At 48.1% G+C, this 25,396-nt stretch overlaps 1 protein-coding gene across 2 annotated transcripts in view; it reads left to right on the top strand.

Annotated features, from left to right (window-relative positions):
• Positions 1-21,555, top strand: part of LOC119967861 (NACHT, LRR and PYD domains-containing protein 3-like) — an 84,275-nt gene extending 62,720 nt beyond the window's left edge. For both annotated transcript variants that reach the window (XM_038800909.1, XM_038800908.1), the window contains exons 9-12: positions 11,071-11,241; positions 18,195-18,365; positions 19,582-19,749; positions 20,715-21,555. In XM_038800909.1, coding sequence (XP_038656837.1) covers positions 11,071-11,241; positions 18,195-18,365; positions 19,582-19,749; positions 20,715-20,802 — 598 coding nt within the window. In that variant the 3' untranslated portion in view covers positions 20,803-21,555. The remainder of the gene's footprint in view (positions 1-11,070; positions 11,242-18,194; positions 18,366-19,581; positions 19,750-20,714) is intronic.
• The last annotated feature ends 3,841 nt before the right edge of the window (positions 21,556-25,396 follow it).

Here is a 25,396-nt window from a genome sequence, read left to right as displayed (position 1 = left end):
GCGATAGGGGAGCGGTAATGGTGAATGTGCCTTTTCTTTTTCTTTGTTTGCTGGTGGTTGGGACGGTTGCAGGGGGAGCATTGGATTGTAAGGGGGAGGGGAAGTCAGAGGCCATGGGCAGGGGCCACTATGCTAGCTGGGGGGCTAGTTAATGGGAGTGAAGTGGGGGGGAGGGTTGTCAGGAGGAAGGTGTGAGTGTGTAGGTTGGTTCTCTGCATGGGTATGTGGTAGGCGGAGGGGGGGAGCGATGCTGACATGGGTGTGGTTGGTGTGGCGCATTTGGTCGGGAGGAATAGCGGCGGATTTGGGGGCAGGTCTGGAGGGGCACCTGACATGGGTTGGGTTCTTAGAAAGGGGTATGACTGATCAGCAGGGGAGGGGTGTGGGGAGCCACCCGACCAGGCTGGTCACTTGGAACGTGCGAGGATTGAATAGGCCGTTGAAGCGGTCTCGTGTTTACGCGCACTTCAGGAGTTTGAAGGTGGACGTTGTGTACTTGCAGGAGAAGCACTTTATATTGGGGAGATTAGACAAGACTGAAGAAGGGATTGGTGGGGCAGGAATTCCACTCGGGAGTTACATGTGAAGACGAGGGGAGTGGCGGACCATCACCTCCCTCAACCCAATTGGGGCCCCCAGTCCCTCCACCGTCTCCTCCATCACCCTGGGGACCATTGTGGCTGATCTGGAGGGTAGACATGTGATGGTCAGTGGGAAATTGAGGGGATGCCGATAGTCCTGTGAACGTTTATGCCCCGAATTTGGACGACGTGACCGTTATGAGGCGGGCTTAGGGGACGGATCCCGGATGTGGACACACACAGGCTGACCATGGGGGAGATTTCAATCTGGTCCTAGATCTGAGTCATAAGTCGACAAAAGCTGCCGGTGGTGGCTGGGGAGTTGAGGGGGTTCATGGAATGCATGGGTCGGGGTGGGGGCGGGGGGGAAGGGGGTGCGGACTTGTGGACGTTTGGGAGGCCGAAGCAATTCTCTCTTCTCACGTGCACTCCCAGATCGATTTCTTTGTGACGGATAAGGCGCTGCTGACGGGGGTGGCTGACTCGGAGTACTCTGCGATCGTGGTTTCAGACCGCGTGCCGCACTGGGTGGATTTGAGGGTGGTGCAGAGGGAGGCCCCACAGTGGAGGGTAGATGTGCGGCTGTTGGCAGATGAGGCTATGTGTGAGCGGGTGAGGGCGGCCTTCCGGGCTATGTGGAACTGAATGGCACGAGTGAGGTTACGGCCGCCACGCTATGGACGGCACCTAAAGCAGTAGTTAGGAGTTAATTTATTTTTATCTGGGCGCCTATGGAGAGATGGGTGGGGCAAGAGGTGAGGGAGAGGCTGGTAGATGAGATTCTGAGGGTCGATCGGAGGTACTCGGTGACGCCAGAGGCGAGGTTGTTGAAGGACAGACCGAGGATCCAGGTCAGGTTCGGGTTAGTGTCCACAGGGAAGGCGGTAGGGCAGTTTTAGAGGGGCAGTATATGAGTTTGGGGAAAAGGCGAGGAGGATGTTGGCTCACCAGCTGAGGAAACAGGCAGATTGGTGGGATGAGGGATGAGATGGGTAAGGTGGTGTTGGACATAGAGGGAGTGAATAGGGTATTTGTGTCCTTCTACCTGAGGAGGAGGAGGGGTTGGGGTTCTCCAGGGTGGAGGAGGGGAGGGTCCCAATTGGGTTGAGGGATGTGATGGACGGCATGTGTTCAATGCTGGCGGGGAAGGCCCTGGGGCCTAGCGGGTTCCCAATGGAGTTTTACAAGAGGTTTGGTGCAGAGCTGGAGCCTCTGATATAATGAAGCTTGGGATGGCGGGAAGCTCTCCCCCAGATTGTCGCAGACTTCCGTCTCCCTGATTTTGGAGAAACATAAGGACCCGGAGCAGTGAAGGTCGTGCCACCCAATCACAGCTTAATGTTGATGCGAAGTTGTTGTCAAAGGTGCTGGCATTGCGAATAGAGGGCTGGTGCCAGGGGTGATCGGGGAGGACCAGGTTTTGTGAAGGGAAGCCGTTGTCGGCAAATGTGCGCATACTGCTTAATGTTATTATGATGCCCTCGATGGGGCAGAGGGTAGAGGTAACAATGGCAATGAATGCTGAGAAGGCCTTTGATCGGGTGGAGTGGGCGTACTTGTTGCAGGTGTTGGTCGGTTTGGATTGGTCAGGGGTTCGTAGATTGGATTCAGCTGCTGTACAGGGCGCCGATGGCGCGTGTTCAGACTAAAAGGATGAGTTCAGGGTATTTCAGGCTACATCAGCGGATGAGGCAGGCTGCTTTTCGCCTTGGCGTTGGACCATTGGCAATGGTGCTCAGGGCATCGAGGGGTTGGTAGGAGATAGAGCTGGGGGTTGCTGACCACAGAGTTTCACTGTATGCGGACGCCTCCGGTATAAGCTGTTGTCGGAGGATGATATTGGGGAGGACGTTGGATATATACCGTGAGTTAATGGAGAGGGAGTTCGCTCCGGTGGAGTCGATTCAGCGCAAATGGGAGGAGGAGAAGTTGGGAGGCGAGGGACATGGAAAGAGGCCCTGCGGAGGGTAAACGCGTCCTTATCGTGTGCGAGGTTAAACCTCAACCTGTTTAAGGTGTTGCATCGGGCCCACATGACGGTTGCAAGGATAAATTGGTTATTTGCGGAGGTGGAGGACAGTTGTGGATATTGTGGGGGGGGGGGGGTGGGGGGGGGAGCCCGCGAATCACGTTCATGCTTTGGGCGTGTCCGAGGTTGAAGGGGGTTCTGGCGGGACTCTCGGATGTTATGTCCGAGATTCGGGTCGTCGGGGCCCCCCAGTGCGGAGCTGGCGATATTCAGTGTGTCGGAAGATCCAGGAGCCCAGGTGGGGATGTATTGCCCTTTGCCTCCCTGAGAGCCCGGAGACGGATCTTGTTGTGTTGGCCGGATCCGGAGCCGCCAAAGGCGGGGATTTGGGGGAGTGACCCGGCAGGATTCCTGTGGTTGGAGAAGGTCAAGTTTCCTTTGCGAGGGGTCAGAAGAGGGATTCATCCAGAGGTGGAAGCCGCTCATTGATTTCCTCAGCGGATTGAGGGGTCAGCAGAGTGTGGGGGGGGGGGGTCTCGGGGTTGGCGGTGGGATGTTGGTATCAGGGGAGGTTGGGGGCTTCAGGTTTCAGTTCATGTTGATGGTCTTCTGATATTTTCATGAATATATGTAAAAAGCCTCAAGTGAAAACACAAATTGACCAAGTATGTCCTGTACTCACAAAGCAGGACAAATTCAATCTGGAAATTTACCATCGCGTCAGTCTCCTCTCAATCATCATCAACCTGAGAGGGGGCCTTATTCTCCATCTTTGATTTGATTTATTATTGTCACATGTGTTAGTATACAGTGAAAAGTATTGTTTCTTGCATGCTGTACAAACAATGCATACCGTGCATAGGGAAGGAAAGAGACTGCAGAATATAATGTTACAGTTACAGCAAAGTGCAGAGGAAAGATCAACTTATCATGAGGTAGGTCCGTTCAAAGGTCTGATGGCAGCAGGGAAGAAGCTGTTCTTGAGTCGGTTAGTACATGACCTCAAACTTTGGTATGTTTTTCCTGACGGAAGAAGGTGGAAGATAGTATGTCCGGGGTGCGTTGGGTCCTTAATTATGCTGGCTGCCTTTCTGAGGCAGTGGGAATTATAGATAGAGTCAATGGATGGGAGGCTGTTTTACGTGATGGACTGGGCTACATTCACGACCTTTTGTAGTTTCCTGCGGTCTTGGGCAGAGCAGGATCCATACCAAGCTGTGATACAACCAGAAAGAATGCTTTCTGTGGTGCATCTGTAGAAGTTGTTAAAAGTCGTATGTGACATGCCAAATTTTCTTAGTCTTCTGAGAAAGTCGAGTCGTTGGTGGGCTTTCTTAACTATAGTGTCGGCATAGGGAGACCAGGACAGGCTGTTGGTGGTCTGTACCCCTAAAAACTTGAAGCTCTCGACCCTTTCTACTTTGTTCCCATTGATGTAGGCAGGGGCATGTTCTCCACTGCGCTTCCTGAAGTCGATGACAATCTCCTTCATTTTGTTGACATTGAGGGAGAGATTATTGTCGTCGCACCAGTTCACCAGATTCTCTATCTCATTCCTATACTCTGTCTCGTCATTGTTTGAAATCCAACCCACTACGGTGGTGTCATCAGCAAATTTGAAAATCGAGTTGGAGGGGAATTTGGCCACACGGTCATAGGTATATAAAGATTATAGTAGGGGGCTGAGGACACAGCCTTGTGGGGCATCATGGTGCCTCACTGACATTCTGCAGGAGTTCATCAGGGTAATATCCTCAGCCCAACTACCCTGAACTACTTTGTCGATGACCTTCCCTCCACATAAGGTCAGAAGTGAGGATGTTAGGGCAGCACGGTGGCCTAGTGGTTAGCACAACCGCCTCACGGCGCTGAGGTCCCAGGTTCGATCCCGCCTCTGGGTCACTGTCCGTGTGGAGTTTGCACATTCTCCCCGTGTCTGTGTGGGTTTCACCCCCACAACCCAAAAATGTGCAGAGTGGGTGGATTGGCCACGCTAAATTGCCCCTTAATTGGAAAAAATAATTGGGTAATCTAAATTTATTTTTAAAAAAAGAAGTGAGGATGTTTATTGATGATTGTATAATTTTCAACAGTACAATACTGTTCACAATTCCTTCGATCTGAAGCTGACCATGTACAGCTAAACCTGAACAGCATTCAGGCTTTGCCTGATAAGTGGCAAATAATATTTACACGACACAAATGGCAGATAATAATCTTCCCAAACAACAGAGAATATAACCATTTTCCCTTGACATTTATTGCTGAAAACACTGCCTGTGATGGAGACAGATGCACTTGGTTTTAAAAGAAAATTGAATAATCAACTGGAGGGGAAACATTTGCAGCGATATGGGAAAAGGCAGGTGGCTACATCTAGCTAACTACCTCATTGCTGGCATAGAACACGACGACCAAATGATCTACTTCTGTGCTGAAATGATTCTATTTTATTCTATGAATCCCCCAGCATCAACATTCTTGTGGTTCAGTGTGGGTGGGTGGGTAGGGAGAAGGACTAGTGGAGGGTGATGTGTTATCTGTGTTGGTCCAACATCGACTGCAACTGGATGCAGTAAAACGAGAAACAGGCTTCCGACACAGGAGATGGTCCAACACTGTTTTAGTGCACCTGTTGATTGCTGCACATAATCTGCTGTGGGTTGACACTCTATTAACCTATCTGATAATCTCCTACTGGCTTGACCAGACTAGCTCGCTACCACATGATGATGTTCATTGGCCTGTGCACTGCGACTATCTCCCTAGCAGTGTCCTGTGAGAGAGGGAGAGCCCTAATGCCCTGTGGGCTTTATAGTGGTGATTGGTTGTTCTGTGTCGTGTGTGTTCATTGGTTATCCTGTGTGTCAATCACTGCCTGTCTGCATCTCATGATATATATGAATGGATATTATGACAGAGGGGTCATTGATGCACGGTTGTTGTTGACCAGACAATGAAGTGTGAATACTGTGGCTCCAGGAGCAGCTGAAAGGCTGGGAATTCTGAAGTGAGTAGCTCATCTCATGTTTCCCAAATACCCTGTCCACAATCTACAAGTAAAGATAGTGATGAAGTACTCTCCACTTGCCTGAATTAGTGCAGCTCCCACAACACTCAAGTTCAGCACTATTCAGGGCAAAATAATCCACTTGGTTGGCACATCCTGCACCAAATTAAGCATTCACTCCATCCAGATATACAGTGGCAGCGGTATGCACCGTGTACAAGCTGGACAGCAGCAACTCCTTCAATAGCATCTTCCAAACACGTGACCTCTACCTCCGAGAAGGACAAAGACAGCAGAAGCATGGGGCACTGCCACCTCAAATTTCCATCAAGGCCACTCACTGTCCTGGTTTCGAACTATATCACCGTTCCTTCTCTGTTGTAGATCGCTTCCCAATAGCATTCTACCAGATGGATTGTGGCAATTCAAGAAGGCTGCTCACCACTTCTTCAGGCAATTGGGGATAAGCTTCAAATAATAAAAGCAAATTACTGCAGATTGCAGAATCTGAAACCAAAGAGAAAATGCTGGAAGATCTCAGCAGGTCTGGCAGCATCTGTAGGGAGAGAAAAGAGCTAACGTTTCGAGTCCAGGTGACACTTTGTTAAAACTAAAAGGCAGAGGTCTTTATTGGCCTTGCCAGTGACGGCATCATCTGATGAAATAATTTAAAAAGGCAAGTGTTGACCATTGAAAGGATGGATCCTTGTACCTGTGTGAAACACAGGCATGGTTACAGAGGAGAGATACAACAGATGGAACAGGGAAACCTGAGTGACTATTGAGCAGGTCACAAGGTGGCTGAAGATGAAATTCTGCTGCCTTGATAGATCTGATAGAGCTTTTCAATATACCCAGCAAGGTATATGCCTCACAGAATACTGAAGTGCAGAAGAGGCCCTTCAGCCCATCGAGTCTGCACCGACACATGAAAGGCCCTGACCTGCCCACCTAACCCCACTTGCCAGCACTTGCCCATAGCCTTGAATGCTATGGCGTGCCAAGTACACTTCCAGGTACTTTTTAAAGGGTGTGAGGCAACCGCCTCTACCACCCTCCCAAGCAGTGCATTCCAGACCGTCACCACTCTCTGGGTAAAATCGTTTTTCCTCAAATCCTCCCACCCCTCACTTTGAACTTGTGTCCCCTCGTAACTGACTTTTCAACTAAGGGGAACAGCTGCTCCCTATCCACCCTGTCCGTGCCCCTCATAATCTTGTCCACCTCGATCAGGTCACCCCCTCAGTCTTCTCTCCTCCAATGAAAACAACCCAAGCCTATCCAACCTATCTTTATAACTTAAATGATCCACCCGGCAACATTGTGGTGAATCTTCTCTGCATGCCCTCCAGTGCCATTACATCTTTCCTGTAATGTGGTGACCAGAATTGCACAGTGCTCCAGCTGTGGCCTCACCAAAGTTCTATACAACTCCAACATGATCTTCCTGCATTTCCAATCTATGCCCCGATTGATAAAAGTGAGCGTCCCCCATGACTTTTTCATCACCTTATTAACCTGCCCTTGCTCCTTCAGAAATCTAAGGACAAACACGCCAAGGTCCCTTTGTTCCTCGGAGCTTCCTAGTGTCAGACCTTTCCTAGTATACTTCCTTGTTAAATTACTCCTTGCAAAGTGTATCACCTGTAATTTTTCAGGGTTAAATTCCATCTGCCACTTATCCGCCCATTTGACTAACCTGTCTCTATCTTCCTGTAACCCAAGTCACTCAACTTCACTGTTAGCCACCCGGCCAATCTTTCGGTCATTCGCAAACTTACTGATCCTACCCCTATTTATATAAACGACAAATAATAGGAGACCCATTACGGATCCCTGTGGTACACACTGGTCACTGGCTTCCAAACACTAAAGCAGCCGTCTGTTAACAGACTCTGTCTCCTATCGTCAAGGCAATTATGAATCCACCTTATCAAATCACCCTGTATCCCATGTGGATTTGCTTGTTATTAAGTCTCCCATGTGGGACCTTGTCAAAGGCTTTGCTGAAATCCATGTAAACTACATCAACTGCAGCACCCTCATCTATACACTTGGTTATCATAGAATTTACAGTGCAGAAGGAGGCCATTCTGCCCATCGAGTCTGCACTGGCTCTTGGAAAGAGCACCCTACCCAAGGTCAGCGCCTCCACCCTACCCCCATAACCCAGTAACCCCACCCAACACTAAGGGCAATTTTGAACACTAAGGGCAATTTATCATGGCCAATCCACCTAACCTGCACATCTTTGGACTGTGGGAGGAAACCGGAGCACCCGGAGGAAACCTACGCACACACGGGGGGGATGTACAGACTCCGCACAGACAGTGACCCAAGCCAGAATCGAACCTGGGACCCTGGAGCTGTGAAGCGTTTGTGCTATCCACAATGCTACCGTGCTGCCCTGACATGCTCAAAAAATTCAATCAAAGTTTTTAGGCATGACCTCCCTCTGATAAAGCCATGCTGACTACTCCTGATCAAACCTTTCCTTTCCAAGTGGGGATTCAGCAGCACAATAGCACAGAGGGCAGCATGGTAGCATAGGGTTAGCACAGTTGCTTCACAGCTCCAGGGTCCCAGGTTCAATTCCTGGCTTGGGTCACCGTCTGTGCAGAGTCTGCACATTCTCTCCATGTCTGCGTGGGTTTCCTCCGGGTGCTCCGGTTTCCTCCCACAGTCCAAAGATGTGCAAGATAGGTGGATCGGCCATGCTAAATTGCCCTCAGTATCCAAAAAGTTTGGGTGGGGTTACGGGGATAGGGTAGAGGTGTAGGTTTAGGTAGGGCGCTCTTTTCAAGGGCTGGTGCAGACTTGATGGGCTGAATGGCCTCCTTCTGATCTGTAAATTCGATGATTCAGAATCTTTTCCAGTAGTTTCCCAACCTCTGACGTGAGACTCACTGGTCTGCAGTTTCCTGGCTTGTTTCTACAACCTCCCTTAAATAGTGGGACCATATTAGCTGTTCTCCAGTCCTCTGCCACCTTCCCCGTGGTTAGAGAGGAATTTAAAATTTGGGTCAGAGCCCCGGCAATCTCCTCCCTCGCCTTCCACAGCAGCCTGGGACACAATTCATCCGGACCTGGAGATGTGTCCACTTTTAAGCCCGCCAATACCTCTAATACCTTAATCACTCCCTCTGAGAATTTTCTCACGAACTTCACAATCTCTTTCCCCGAGTTCCTTAACTAACTCCTCATTCTCTTGGGTGAAGACAGATGTGAAATATTTGTTCAACACCCTACCAATGTCCTCTGGCTCCACCCACAGATTTCCCACTTGGTCCTTAATGGGCCCTACCCTTTACCTGATTAACGTTTTCCCATTGATATACTTGTAGAATATCTTGGGATTTTTCCATACTTTACCAGCCAGTTAACTCATATGTCCCGTTTGCTCTCCTAATTGATTTCTTGAGCTCCATCTGCACTTTCTGTACTCCACTCATGCCTCTACAGATTGTCTCCCCTTATTCTTGTTGAAAGCCTCTCATTTCCTCCTTCTTGTATCCTGAATGTCTCTCTTCATCCATGGTTCTCGGTGTTTGTTACACCTTCCCATGACCCAAGAGGGAACATATTGGGCCTGTCCCCTCCCCATTTTATCACTGCTCTTCTGTAGGTTTCACCACAAGTAACTCTTTCCAGTCTATCTTGGCCAGAGTCTCCCCCCAATCCAAAACCTTTGTTTGCAAATTGTCTATTTCTTTATCCATATCAAATTTAAACTGAACCATGTTGTGGTCGCTATCACTAAAATGCTCCCCCCCACCAACAAATCAACCACCAGCTTCATTCGCCAGAATTAGGTCCAGCGCTGCACCATCCCTTGTTGGATTTTCTACACATTGAGAACAAACGTTCTCCTGTATACATTTTAAGAAATCTACTCCATCTAAGCCCTTAACATGATGGCTATTCCAATTAATTTTGGGAAAATTGAAATCACCGAATATAATTACCCTCTTATTATTTTTACACCCCGCCGCAAATTGCACACTTATTTGCCCCTCAATATCCCGCTGACTATCTGGGGGTCTATAATAAACGCCTAGCAATGTGGCTGTCCCTTTTTTTATTCCTAAGCTCCACCCACAAAGGTTCATTTGATGCCCCCTCCAAGGTATCATCTCTCCTTGCCACGGTAACTGCCTTCATAACTAATAATGCAATGCCTCCTCTTCTGCTACCCCGTCCTCTGTCTGCATAGTAGATACAGAATGGAGAAGGATGCCCACTTCCTCAACAATCTCCATCCACATTAACAGGCTGATCTTCTCGCAATCGTAGGGAACAAGATGTCCTCCAAACCCGAGCGCATCAGTGAATTTTTGGGGAGTAACCTTTAATCTCCCTCCTGCTATTTCAGCCCTTTGTTCACTGACCAGGGCTCCTTTTCTTGCCCCATCCCCCAGAAGTGCTACCTTTGAAAATGCTGCTGGATGCCGTCAATTATGACGCCAGCATCGCCTGAACCGCGACTTCCCTTGCAACAAGTGGTCCAGGTCTGGAATGCACTGCCCGAGTGTGTGGCGGAGACACGTTTAATTGAAGCATTCCAAAGGGAAATGGACTCTCATCTGAAAAAGAATATGCAGGGTAATGGGGAAAAGGCAGTTGAATGGCACCCAGTGAGTTGCTCATTCGCAGAGTCAGTGCAGACACCATGGGCTAAATAACCTCACCCTGCTCTGTGACAATTCTCTGATTCTGCTTGCGCTGCCTGAGTGGATGCCTTCCCCTTATCTGTCAAACATTAATTCGCTAGCTCTGGCAATATTGTGTTCATAACTGGAGTTGGATAACTTAGTTGGCTAAGTGGCTAGAGTGTGATGTAGAATGACGCTCATGTCAAGGGTGTGCTCCACATACCAGCTATGGTAGTTCATGGAGTCGTGACTCCTGTGGCCTCACATTTCCTAAGTTGTATCTCGAATGCTGTATTTAACTAATTGTCTCTGTCTCTCCAATGGAGAGGAATGCCAACCGTGCTTTATGGGCTATGTTTAAATTAGCTAACCCTGTTCACACTACCACATCACCAGTTTCCAGTCCAACTATTGGTAAATCCCCAGCCCACTGACCATCCCATGCCCGTCCCTCGTGATGCAGGGTAAGGGCATGGGGATCCTCTGATTTTGTCCTAAACCATCATCCCTTTTGTCATTTAATCACTGCCGTACTTCCATTTTGTTCATTCCTTGCCAAAGCCCATCCCCATCTCCTTGTCACTTAAAACAATTCAATTTGCCGTTCCCCTGTTCCAATGAAAGCTCATCGAGCTGAAACATTAACTGTTTCCCTCTTCTGATAATGCCTGACCTGACTATTTCCAGCATATCCTATTTATGTTTCAGATTTACACCAGCAGTAGTATTTTTACTTCTGTATAAATGGAAGTTGTCTTTCTTGATTCGACACTGTACATCATTATTGTTAATAATGTTATTCTGAAAAACAGTCTGATTTACTCTGATTTCTGTTATTTTTCTTTCTTCGATCACCAGTCTGAATGAAAACGCTCTCACAGCTTCTTGTGCTGACGATCTTGCCGCCGCTGTCCGTGCAAACCGGTCACTGACAGCTCTGGAGCTGAGTCGCAATAACCTGGGAGATTCAGGAGTGAAACTACTATCTGTGGCTCTGAGGGATCCAGCCTGTAAAATACAGAGACTGTGGTTAGTGTCAGACTGTTTATAATGATTAAATATCGACCAACGTGTTTCATCCAGCCTGTAAAATACAGAGACTGTGGTTAGTGTCAGACTGTTTATAATGATTAAATATCGACCAACGTGTTTCATCTGCTGTTATTAGTATAATAAATAAACACTGTACATTATTAGCAGTGTCAGTAATAGGGCTAGAACTTGCATGGAGTTGTAGTCAGGATCAGATTAACCCTGAAATGCAAGTCCATCATCAATCAACCCTTCTCGTCTCTCACCCTCCCAATATCCCTCTCCGCTGCCTACTTCCTCAGCTGATGGGCCAGCATCTTGCTCGCCTTTTCATTCACTGTCCCTCTGGCCTTCCACAACTGCCCCACCACCTTCCCTGTGGACACTAACCCAAACTCTATCTGGAGCCTCTGCATCTACTTTAACAGCCCCTCCTCCAGTGCCACCGAGTACCTGCGATCTACCCTCAGAATCTCCTCTACCAGCTTCGCCCTCTCCTCTCCTTTCACCCTCTCTCTATGCACCAGGATCCAAATGAATTCACCTCTAACTACAGCCTTAAGTGCCTCTCACAATGTGGCGGCTGTGATCTCCCCCCATATCGTTCATCTCCACATACCCCTGAATGGAGCCCTCACCCGCTCACACACACCCTCATCTACCAACAGCCCCATATCTAACCGCCACTGTGGCCCTGGACTCCCCCCCCCCCCCCCCCCCCCCCCAACCCCCCTCACTACCTGTAAATCCACCCAACGTGGCCTGTGGTTGGAAACCACAATCGCCGAATGCCCCGAATCAGCCACCCCCGGCATAACAAAAAAGTCGATCCGGGAAAATACCCAGTGCACATGGGAGAAGTATGAGAACTCCTTCGCCCTCGGCCTCCCAAACCTCCACGGGTCCGCCCCCCCCCCCCCCCCCCCCCCCCCCCAATGAACACCCTCAACTCTCTCGCCACCACCGACACCCTTGATGACTTAGGACTCGACCGGTCAAAACTCGGACCTAAGACCATGTTGAAATCACCCCCAATAAACAGCCAATGCGTGTCCAGGTCTGGTATCCTCCCTAACACCCACCTCATCCACGTCCCAATTCGGGGCATAAACATTCACCAGGATCTCCGGTATCTCCTTCTGCTTCCCACAGACCATCACAAATCTACCCCCCAGATCGGCTGCAATGCTCCTCAACTCAAAGCCACTCACTTATTAAGCAGCACCGCCACCCCCTTTGTCTTCATGTCTCACCCCGAGTGGAACACCTGCCCCACCCATCCCTTCCTCCACCTCGTCTGATCCCCCAACTTCAGGTGCATCTCCTGCACAACATCCGCCTTCAAGCCCCTCAGAGGCGCGAAGCAACTGTTTTTCCAGCTCATTCAACCCTCGCACATTCCACGTGACCAGCCTGATGAGGGGACTCCACGCCCACCTCCCCTGCTGATCACCCATATCACTTTTTAATCTATCCCCAGCCCGCGTCACAGGTCCCTCAAGGCCCACCTTTATATGTCTGCTGCCATCCCTCCCTTCTGAACTGCGGCACACCAACCACATTCATGTCAGCAACCCTCCCTCCTCACCTTACAACCAAACAAAGAAAGAACACAATCCCCCCCTCCCATGCCTTTTTCCTGACAACACCCACCCCGCCACCAATTCACTTGCGTTAACTAGCCCACTCGTCTAGCATGATGGTCCCCACCCAGAGTCCCTGCCTTCCCCTCACCCTTCCACTCAACACCCCCACCAACCCTTCCAACCACCCACAAACAAAGAGAAACACTCACGATACCGCTCCCTCTTCAGAACCTACCCCAATTCACCCACCCAATGTGCTCCACAAAAGGAGAGATTGAACAAGTTTAGGCATCTACTCTCTCGAGTTTAGAAGAATGAGGGGAGATCAGATCGAGGTGTACAAGATGCTAAAAGATATGGATAACGTAGACATGCCAGAGATGCTTCCTCTTGTGGGGCATTCTAAAAAGAGAGGTCATCATCTTATAATAAGAGGTACCAAATTCAAAACAGATTTGACCCCCCAAAAGGGTTGTGAATCTGTGGAATTCTCTATCCAGCATGCGGTGGATGCTGGGATAGTGAGTAAAATTAAGGAGGAGTTAGATAGATGTTTAATTGGTGATGGGTTGAAAGGTTATGGAGAACGGGCAGAACGGGGGAGTTGAGGCCAGGATGGGATCAGCCATGATCACATTGAAGGTGCTTAGGCTCCGGAGGCTAAATTGCCTCCTCCTGATCCTAGGTCATGCGTTCTAGAGAGGAAATGCTTTTGCTGATTTTGCAATCCAGCTTTTGGGCTGTAGCATTGTGGGTAAAAAATGATGAACATATCAGCATGATAGAATGGTGGAGCAGTCAATGGGCCAAATGGCCTAACTCTGCTCCGAAATCTAAAAAACTTATGAAACCTCCTCAAAGAACTCTAGTGAATTTGACAGATATGATTTCCCCTTCATGAAACCATGCTGACTCGGCTTGATCAGATTATTACTTTCCAAATGCACTGCTATTGTCTCCTGTTATTGATTTGAATATTTTTCCAATAACTGAATTTGGACTAACTGGCCTGTAGTTTCCTACATTTTGCATTCTTCCCTTTTTGAACAAGGGTACCACATAATATAATAATAATAATAATCGTTTATTGTCACGAGTAGGCTTCAGTGAAGTTACTGTGAAAAGCCCCTAGTCGCCATATTCCGGCGCCTGTTCGGGGTGGCCCGGTATGGGAATTGAACCCACCCTGCTGGCCTTGTTCTGCATTACAAGCTAGCTGTTTAGTCCATTGTGCTAAATCAACCCCATATTGGCAGCTTTCCGGTCTTCTAACACAGTTCCAGAATCCAAGGATGTTTGGAAAATTACTACCAATGCATCCAGGATCTCTGTACCCCCTTTGAGATCCCAGGGTGCAAACCATCAGTCCAGGTGCCTTGTCAATCTTTAACCTCATTAGTCTGCCTAAAACTAATTATCTGGTGATGCTGACTGTATTAATCCCCCCCTGTTCTTTTGCACTGTTTCTCGGATGCTTGCAGTATCCTCTAAGCAAAGACCAATGCAAAATATCTATTGAACTCCTCTGCCACTTCCCCAGTTTCCTTCTCCAAGGGGCCAGTACTCACTTTGACTTCTCTCTTCCTTTTAATGTGCTTAAAGGAAGCTTCTATTGTCTCTTTTTATGTCTCCCTCACGCTTCCCCTCGTAGTTTATTTTCTCCTTCCTAATTATCTTTTCATCCTCCGTTGCTGCATTCTGAATCTATCCCACTCTTCCAGTACCACTAACCTTTGCCATTTTATATAGAACATAGAACAGTACAGCACAGAACAGGCCCTTCGGACCTCAATGTTGTGCCGAGCCATGGTCACCCCACTCAAACCCACGTATCCACCCTATACCCGTAACCCAACAACCCCCCCCTTAACCTTACTTTTATTAGCACACTACGGGCAATTTAGCATGGCCAATCCACCTAACCCGCACATCTTTGGACTGTGGGAGGAAACCGGAGCACCCGGAGGAAACCCACGCACACAGGGGGAGGACGTGCAGACTCCACACAGACAGTGACCCAGCCGGGAATCGAACCTGGGACCCTGGAGCTGTGAAGCATTTATGCTAACCACCATGCTACCCTGCTGCCTTAAATGTTTCCCTTTCAACTTAATACCCTCCTTCACTTCCTTGATTATCCACGAGAGGTTCTTCCTCCTTAAAGAGTCTTTTTTCGCCACTGGGATGCATTTTTGCTGGAAGTATTGACACCATGAGATGTGGATATCAGGGGCCAGGAAGATCTATACTATTCTTACCCAGGAGGTAGAAATGGTTTTAATTATTCTAACCTTTTAAGGGTAACTGTTACTGTAAGACAGTCAGAATTATCTGAAATTTGAAGTTTAAATCGGAGTATCAGATGGTTCCCGTTGCAGAGCAATTGCCCAACTAAAGTTTGAACTTCCAGAATATTTGTCATGCAATCCTTTGAGCAGACCTCAGGTGATGTGGTGGGCAGGATTAGGGTCTTTGGATCTTTGGGGCATCCAGCAGGGACGAGGCCTGGGTAATCAATGTTATGGACCAACACCGCCAGTTTCACTGACTCCTGTTATTTCTCTCACTGATCCCAAGGCAATGGGATGTCATTCCCACAGAATTTTGTGCCGGGGATGTGGGAGATTAATGTGATGGTGAACCCTCTGAGGCCCCTTTCACCTGCTCACAGGTTGATGGCTGTCTCTCCATCACACAGCCCTTGAATTGTGAGAGGTGAAGAGTAATTAGAAGAAAATGCACTTTCCAACATGTCCTTCAAACATGTGACCAGTGACCGACACAGGAGCACTATGTTCGAAGGTTGCCAGAAACTCTCCTGTGTCTATCCATTAGACCGCCCACACTCTCAGGTCCACAACCCATCGACCATCATTGATTGCTCGCCGTGCTTCCAGCACTCCCAGCTTCAACCCTTCATCTTCTGTGGGCAGGAGGATACACGGTCTGGGTGCTGCCACCCTTCATCGTTCATTCCCTGATATTGTGTCCTCTCTTCTACTCAACTCATAGGCCAGGATTTTATTTTGCTTAAGCGATACATGCCTGACCCAAATGTGTGTGAAATTGTACAAGAAGACATGAGGGGCTGGATTCTCCAATTTGGAGACTAAGTCCCCAGGCCATCGGGAAAACTGGGGTACTTTACGCCAGGAAACTGGCGTCAAACGGCTACAGATTCCCCGTTTCGCTGGGGGCTAGCATGGAGCTGCCATAGAGCCCGCAGCTCTCGCTTCCGATACAGCCCCTTGCACTTCCGGGTCAGAGGACGCGCATATGCATGGCGGCGGCCTGCAGTGGCACGCGTGCTCCATGGCGGACTCAGCCCGTGGACCCGGACCACCCGCACACATTGCCCCCAGCCCCTGAATGAAGTACTTCCTGCCCGTCGATCAGCCCTCCCTGACTGTGGCAGCCCCGGACTGAGTCCGCAGCCGCCTGGCGAGGTTCACGAATGGCTGGACCATAAGAGTCCCACGCCGTCGGGAATTCGGCCGGCCAGGGATGGAGCATCGCGAGGCGGGCCTCAGGCAATGGCCTGAGGCGGTGGATGCTCGACGCGGCGTACTCCACGAGTACACCGATTTTCGGGGGCACGGAGAATTTAAAACCTGTGCCGCTTCCGACTTCGGCGGCAAAACGGATTCTCCGCCCCGTTGCCAAACGCAATTTCGGCGTCGGGGAGCAGAGAATCCATCCCCAGGTGTGCCTCCCGCCGTGATCGCTCATTTGTGCGGTATTTCAGTCGGTGGTGTGTTGTTACTCGTGTCTTAATAAAGCTCGTAGTCTCAAATGTGGAGAAGATGCTTTATTGTGAGTTCGTTCTCTCTTCAGAGCTGTTACCTATGGCTACCTTCAGTGCTCCTAGCTGGCTTGTGTGTGTGCTCCAACTTCTGCCCTCTGTGAAGTGTGTCCTCACTTCCTGTCCCCGTCTATTTATATGGCTCTCCCGTGCCCCCTCTAGTGTTTGCTCAGTTGTATTGCATCTAGTTAACTTGTGATCACCACATCCCCCTTTTTCTCTTTACATATTTTCTGTACATCGTTAAAGAAAATTGTACATCCTGTCCCGGTGTATTTATAGCTCTCCCTCTGGTGTTTGCTCAGTTGTTTTGTATCTTGTCAATCTACGATCACCACAGGTGGGTGAGCGTGATGGTCGGAAGCGTGCCCACTGAAAATTAAGCCCATCAAGGAGCCAATTGAGAGATACTTTGTGTGACTCATCTACTTTTACTGGTGGCGGGCAGGCCGATTGGACAGACAGCCCTTTACGTTTTAGCTACAATCACGTTCCAGAGTGGGATGAAATATCAGGCAGGGCTGAAATAAAATTAAAGAAGGGGTCTGGGGACTGAGATTTGTGCAGCCCAAACGCAGTTTGCTGTTTTTTTTCATTTGGATTTAATTTTTACACTTCTGCAGTTGCTCGAGACAGCTCAGTAGCAGTCCCCTCAAGCAAGCCCACCCCACATCATCCCTTTTCTCTCTGTCCTCCCTGGCAGCGGTTCATGTTGGCTACCAGTTAATTGGCCAGTCAGTGTGAAACTGCATTCCAGAACCGATCATGACTGAAAGCGTATTTCATGCCGGCTTTGGGGCTCGTCGAGGGTTTAGAAGCCCAACTTGTGAAAGATTCAGGGATATATATTTCCATTGTTACTCACCTAAAGACACACAGTTGCCTATGTTGGTGTCAGCCTGACCATCTATCACGGCATCACAGGGATGCATCAAGCATGGCATAATGGGCATCAACTCTGACTGACCAGAGATGCTGAAATGCCTCTGACAGCCAATACTGCTGCCTGGACACTGCCAGTGCCTGTGTGAGGATGATATTCCTTATAATTTCACTTTTATTTACATATAAGGCTTTCAGCTTAACTTTGTGTGCTGCACTTACAGCCATTATCTTTGCCTGCCACAAACTCAATTTCTTAACCATCAACCCTCCATGCATACACAGAATTGACACCAGTTTAACGTGTGAAGGGCTATGTTTTGTCTTTTACCATCACTAATATCACTTTAATTACACTTGTACTTTCATTTTACTCTTCCCTTGCCACTTGCCCATCACCATTTCCCTTCACTTCAAGCCTATCAACTCACGGTTTTCTCCCATTCTGACGAAAGCTCATCAATCTGTTTCTTCTTCAACAGATGTTGCCTGACCGATTGAGCATTTCAAGAATATTTATTTATTTTTCAAATTTACATCATCATTTGTATTTTGCTTTAATGCTCAGAGATTTTTTCTTGCATGTTTCACACAAAACATCTATATTGTTATTAATAGTATTCTTCAAAATATTGCAGATTTTCTCTGATTTTTATTATTTTTCTCTCTCTGATCTCCAGTCTGTCTGATAACACTCTCACAGATTCTTGTGCTCAAGATCTCACCTCTGCTCTCAGTGCAAATTGGACACTGAAAGACCTGGACTTGGGTTGGAATAAACTGGGAGATTCAGGAGTGAAACTTCTGTCTGAGGCACTGAGGAACCCGGAGTGTAAAATATGGAAACTGGAGTAAGTACAAGACAGTATGCTATTATGAGCTGAACTTCTCAATGGTCGGGTATGCACTTATAGGGTCCAGAAGCTGATGTCACATTGGCTGTCCAACTAATGGCAGCCAGTGTGAAATGCGCAATGGGAAAGGCCTATTGTGCCACACTCACCTCCATCAAGGACGGTCACCTCAGCACTTGGCTTTACCGCATGCCCACAGATAACCTCACGATGCTCCACTTCTCCAGCTTCCACCCTAAACACATTAAAGAAGCCATCCCCTATGGACAAGGTCTCCGTATACACAGGATCTGCTCAGACTAGGAGGAGCGTAACAGACACCTACAGATGCTGAAAGATGCTCTCGTACGAACGGGATATGGCGCCCAACCCATCGATCGACAGTTCCAACGCGTCACAGCAGAAAACCACACCGACCTCCTCAGAAGACAAACACGTCGTCCAGTACTTTCCCAGAGCGGAGAAACTACGACATCTTCTTCGCAGCCTTCAACACGTCATCGATGAAGATGACCATCTTGCCAAGGTCATCCCCACTACTTACCTTCAAACAACCGCGCAACCTCAAACAAACCATTGTTTGCAGCAAACTACCCAGCCTTCAGAACAGTGATCATGACACCACACAACCCTGCCATGGCAATCTCTGCAAGACGTGCCAGATCATCGACATGGATATCACCATTACATGTGGGAACACCACCCACCAGGTATGCGGCAAATACTCATGCGACTCTGACAATGTTGTCAATCTCGTAAGCTGCAGAAAAGGATGTCCAGAAGCATGGTACACTGGCGAGACAATGCAGACGCTGCGACAACGAATGAACGGACATCGTGCGACAATCACCAAGCAGGAATGTTCCCTTCCAGTCAGGGAACACTTCAGCAGTCAAGGGCATTCAGCCTCTGATCTCCGGGTAAGCGTTCTCCAAGCGTTCTTCAGGACACGCGACAACGCAGAATTGCAGAGCAGAAACTTATAGCCAAGTTCCACACACATGAGTGCGGCCTCAACCGGGACCTGGGATTCATGTTGTATTACATTCACCCCCCACCCTCTGATTTACAGTATTAACAGTGGTTTCCTTCAATAGGAATGGTACTTGTGCCTTTTGAATGTTTCATATGGTACATTATTATTGTTATTAATGTTTCAAACACTGGAGATTTAATCTGATGACTATCATTTTTCTCTCTGTCTGATCCTCAGGCTGTACGAAAATGATCTCTCAGATTGTGGTGCCAAGGATCTCGCCTCTGCTCTCCGTACAAAGCAATCCTTGGTGCATTTGAACCTGCGGGCAAACTCCTTCACAGACCAATGTATCCCTGTCCTCCGTGATCTCATACAGACGTGCTGGAAAATGAAGATGATCATGTGGGTGTTTGTGTTAATTTTTAGTGTATCAATTAAAATATAAGTGGGATTTTAAAATATAAATTGGCCTTAATAGTCCAAGGAGCGGCAATGCTAAGCGGATTGCCACTGTGCGCGAAGATTATCCTAACCTGAAATTACTGCATAAATCTTCCGGGATCTTCAGTGCAATGACCCCGAGGAGCTTGATCGAAGAAGAGTAGAGTCAGGAAGGAGAGGCTAGTGTGATGCAGTGTAGTCAAGTTGGGGAGTTTCATTAGAATTGATCAAGGGCGTGTCTGCGTGGATTTCACCCCCACAACCTAAAGATGTGCAGGCTAGGTGGATTGACCATGCTAAATTAAGGGGCTTAATTGGAAAAAATAATTGGGTACTCTAAAAAAAAATTTTTTAATTGATCAAGGGAGTAATGGGGGGGGGGGGGGAAGAGATGAGTTGTGAGGTCTTAATCGGGTTGAGGGGTATTTGGTATGGATTAGGGGCACAAGTCGGACAGTGGGCTGTGTGGTATGGTGGTCAGTGGGTGGTGTCCGGGCACGAAGTTGCTTCGGTATTAGACCAGGTTTTACATTGTCTGATATCGTCTAATATTTTCTGAGTAACTATCCAGGGAAGTCCTGTGGATCTGTCCCAAATCTCCGATTCTAACTCAGAGTCAGAGACATTCACGCAGGGTCCCGGGCAGTAGGAAAGTTTCCCAATGAAGGTTTTAAAACTCAGGAATTCCCACAGTGGTCTGTGCGTCGGGATAGCCAGGGTATCCCAATGAGAATCTTCAATCGTATGACTGGTCTCCTGCAGTCCAGAGATCAGAAAATTTGTGTTCTGGCTGCTGTTGAATAGTCAAGAGTTCTGATCCTTCCCCAAACACTGATAATCCAGAGACCAGAAGATTTGTCCCGTTAACTCGAGTCTGTTATTTACACTGTTGTTCAATCTGTTCATTAATTTTTCATCTCTTTCAGGCTGGGAAGTAACCAGTTCAGTAAAGATGGAAAAAATCAGCTGACGTCTCTGCAGGGTATTAGACCTAGACTGAGAGTGATAGTGTGATCATTTCAATTTATAAGCTCTCGTTCTGTGAACATTTTTCTCTGATTCCCTGTCCGTCCCCTTTAACCGGCCGGGCTCCAGGTTGAAATTCCATTGGCCGTTTCCCAGTTTCCAGCTCAAGCTGAGTGAGGCTCACCTCCCTCCTGTTGCCAACCTTGTTTTTAAGTGAATCGACATCTTGGTCCCTCTGTTTGCTCTGTAACTGAGCCCAGAACCCTGGAGGATAACCTCTGCACTGATTCTAGTCTTGAGGTTGTGGTCTAAATGCTATCATTACTTTCTCAAGGGGCAATTAGGAGACAGACAATAAAAGTTGGTGTTGCCAGGAACATGCAACCTACAAATGCATTGTTAAAAATGTTTTTGCACTTCCTACGGAATGAGACAAAGACATGCCCGCGACCACCATGACAGACACTACGAGAGGACATTCTCGGCAGAGCGAACTGTAGTGCAATGTACGAACGACTGATAGAGAGGGCCGACACCGAACTGGACGTGAATAGGAGGAAATGGGGTTTGAATTACGGTGAGGATTCTGGAGCAAAGCACTGCACAGGGTTATCTCTACCTCCACATGCGCGAGGCTTAACCTAACGCAGCTTAAAGTGGTACATAGAGCCCACTTAACAAGAACTCAAATGAGTAGGTTCTCCCTGGAGGTGAAGGATAGATGTGAACGGTGCTAAGGAGGCCCGACCATCCACGCCCACATGTTCTGGTCTTGCCCCATACTAGCTGGGCACTGAACAGCCTTCTTTGAGGCAATATCCAAAGTGGTGAGGGTGGAGCCATTCCCGAAAGTGGCAGTCTTTGGGGTTTCTGACCAGCCAGATCTATTCCTGGGGAGGAGGGCGGACGCCCTTGCCTTTGCCTCCCTGATCGCCCGCCGTAGAATCCTGCTCGGCGGTCAGCAGCACCACCCAAAGCTGCAGACTGGCTGTCCGACCTCTCGGAATCTCTCCAAATGGAGAAAATCAAATTCACCATCCGTGGGTCGGAAGAGGGCTTCCACAGAATGTGGGAGCCATTCACCCCACTGTTCCGGGCCCTGTTTGTGGCCACCACATAAATAAATAAGTAGCCAGAAGCCAGGGATAAATAGCCAGGACAAGATAGAAGAGAGGAAAAGTGAGGGAGGACCCAGGGTTGGGGGAGCAATTTGAGGTAGCCAAACCCAGCAGGAAAGAAAGGGGGCAGCAGCGAAGAAGGGGGTAAAGGGGGAGGAACAAAAAATGGGAAGCCAGAGGGGGAAGAGAAAAGAGAACAAAATGGGTAGCGGGGAGAGCACAGGGAGGACAATGGCGGCAACTACCACATCGCAGCGAGACAAACTAAGGAAAAACGGCAAAGGGAAACGGGCAAGGGCCGACGCCGGGGCAAATGCACTGAACAATGTAAATAGCATGAGGGGCACCATCCAGGTGCCCCCTCCACCCTAGTTTGATGTTCTGTAAAAAGAGAGGGGAAATAGAAGAGGAGGGAACCCTTGTCTGGTTACATATTCTCTAGATCTTTTGTGTTTTGATTTGCTATGTTTTGACCTGTATTTGTGTCATGTAGAAAACCCAATAAAAAACATTTTTAAAAAAATGTTTTTGCAGCCTGAGGTTTAAGCTGGGGTGGATTTGAAATTAATGTGCTCCCTGAGACCATCAGGAAAGACAGACTGAAGCTCTTTCCAGCTGAGAGAAAGGTTTAAATTATGCAAGAGTTTGAAATATCAGAAGCAAAGAAGATGTTACAACTTGTGAAGGAGGCAGAAACTAAATATAAAATATATATAAATCCAGTGAGAAATTCAGGAACAATTTCATGACCCAGAAAAGGATTAGTTGTGGTGGATAACAGATACTTTTAAGGTGAATCGAGATAAGTAAATGAGAGAAATGAACAGCGGGGATATTCTGTTAAGATTTAATGAAGGCGGAAGAAGTCTTGTATGCAACAGAAACACCAGCACAAAGCAAACGGGAGATTGATCACTTGGTTGCATGATGTACCGGAAACAACCTCTCTCTAAATGTTTGAAAGACCAAGGAACTGATCATCGACTTCAGAAAGCGTAGCACGACTCCCCCTCCCACCGTCTGCATCAATGGCTCCGAAGTGGAGATGGTCGATAGCTTTAAGTTCCTGGGGCTCACCATCACCAACAGTTTGTCCTGGCTCACTCAAGTGATGCAACAGTCAGGAAAGCCCAACAACGTCTCTACTTCCCACAAAGCTAAAGAAATTCAGCATGTCTGCATCGACTCTCACAAACTTCTACAGATGTGCCATAGAGAGCATCCTATCCGGTTGCATCACAGCCTGGTATGACAACTGCTCAGCCCACGATCACAAGAAACTGCAGAGTGTGGTGAACTCAGCCCAACGCATCGCACAAGCTTGCCACCCTCACATTGATTCTGTATACACCTCCCGCTGCCTCAGGAAGCAGATAGCATTGTCAGAGACCCCTCACACCCAGGCTTTGCCCTCTTCCAGACCCTTCAATCAGGCAGACGATACAGAAGTCTGAAGACCCGCACATCCAGACATAGGAACAGCTTCTTTCCCACAGCTACTAGACTCCTCAATGACTCTCCCTCGGACTGATCTGTTCCCTGTAAGAACATTATTCATGACTCCCTATGCTGCTCTTGCTCCTGTATTACTTGTCTGGCCCTTGTTCTGCATTGTAACCAATCACTATTTGTTGATGTACCATTTGTTAATGTTCTCTGTTGATTATTCTTTTGCCTACTATGTACGTACTGTGTACGTTCCGTTGGCCACAGAAAAATTCTTTTCATTGTACTTCGGTACATGACAAATATCAATCAATCAATCGAAAGGCCTGTTTTTGTGCTGGAAATTCAATAACAGTTCTGTGTAATGGTTTGCTGATTCAAAATCAAGGTCTACATGTTGGGCATTACCCCCTGAACTCCAGCATTATCCAGGTGCAACGAGCACCAGGATTACAATAAAATCTGTCCACTGACCTCTTCAGGATCATACGGGTGAGCTGTGTACAACCCAGGCATCTCATCAAGTGAAAGTTTCTGCTTACGTCCACAGCACTTACTGTGTCACCCAACCTTGTGTCATCAGTAAATTGATACATTGCTCTCTAGTCTTTTATTCACGTTATTTATTAATAGACTGAAAAGTTGAAGCTGGGTCCATCACAAGTTACGTCCTCCAAACTTCAGCACATTCTCAGAATTCTCTGTCCTCTACCTTCAGGGAGTCGATATCAATAACGATGTATTTAGCTACCACATCAAGTGAAACCAGTGCCACTGGGTAGAGTATCGCATTCATGTACCAGATTCCCAAATCAACTGCTTTACTTGGAACTCAGTCATACTTTAGAGAGTTCAAACAACTCTCTAAAGTATGAAGAGGTGAAGCATCTCCAAGACCTCATAGGAATCTCTGCCTTGCAACCAACCAAAATGAAGGTTAATTTGGAAAGGAACAAAACAGATTAAGAGGTTTCATCAGGAATATACATAGGCAAATTTGAAATGTCAGAAAAATCTTCAAACAACTCATTTAACTGACCCGCCAAACATCACTTGGCCCATAATTGCTTCACAGCTCCAGGGTCCCAGGTTTGAATCGTGGCTTGGGTCACTGTCTGTACGGAGTCTGCACGTTCTCCCCGTGTGTGCGTGGGTTTCCTCCGGGTGCACCGGTTTCCTCCAACAGTCCAAAGATGTGCAGGTTAGGTGGATTGGCCATACTAAATTGCCCTTCGTGTCCAAAATTGCCCTTAGTGTTACTGGGTTATGGGAAAGGGTTGAGGTGTGGGCTCGGGTAGGGTGCTCTTTCAAAGAGCCGATACAGACTCGATGGATCAAATAGCCTCCTTCTGCACTGTAAATTCGATATGTGGCAGGCTGAAGATCACACATTGGATTTATTATCAGCCATCTCAGAACACAATAAATCAGAGTGAAAGGAAGCCAACTTTGATCCTGAGGGACTTCTGGGGAGGTAAATGATTAGGCTTATTTTTTATTTGGAAACTATTTTATTGAGGCATTTATAATTTTAACACTTTTCAACAATAACATCCAACAGAACCTGCAACGAAATAACCATCATTCCTCCCAAACACAAACCCCAACCAACATGGCTTATAAAAACTCCCCGCCGGCCCTCCCGCCATTAGTTTTCCAACCCTAATTCGCCCCCTCTTTTTCTCCCCCTCACCCTGCTTACAGACTCATTTTTCTAGAAGAAGTCGATGAGGGGCTGCCACCACCGAGCGAACCCCTCGAGGCGAATTTAAATTTCTCCAGCCTGAGAAACCCCAGCATGTCGCTAACCCAAACCCCTGACTTGGGGGGGCTCCAAGTCCTCCATCTCAGTAAAATCCGTCTCTGGGCCACCACGGAAGCAAAGGCCAAAACGTCGGCCTCTCTGCCCCCTGCACTGGGACCACGGTCTTTCGGCACTCCAAAGATCGCCACTTCTGGACACGGAGCCACCCTCCCTTGCATGACCTCTGACATGACGTCAGCAAATCCTTGCCAAAAGCCCCTCAGCCGTGGACATGCCCATGATTTGAGGCCTTCCCCCACAGCACCCACACCGG

This window comes from Scyliorhinus canicula, chromosome 6, assembly GCF_902713615.1.
Source record: "Scyliorhinus canicula chromosome 6, sScyCan1.1, whole genome shotgun sequence".
Lineage (NCBI taxonomy): Eukaryota > Metazoa > Chordata > Chondrichthyes > Carcharhiniformes > Scyliorhinidae > Scyliorhinus > Scyliorhinus canicula.
This window is presented reverse-complemented; position numbering and strand designations above follow the sequence as displayed.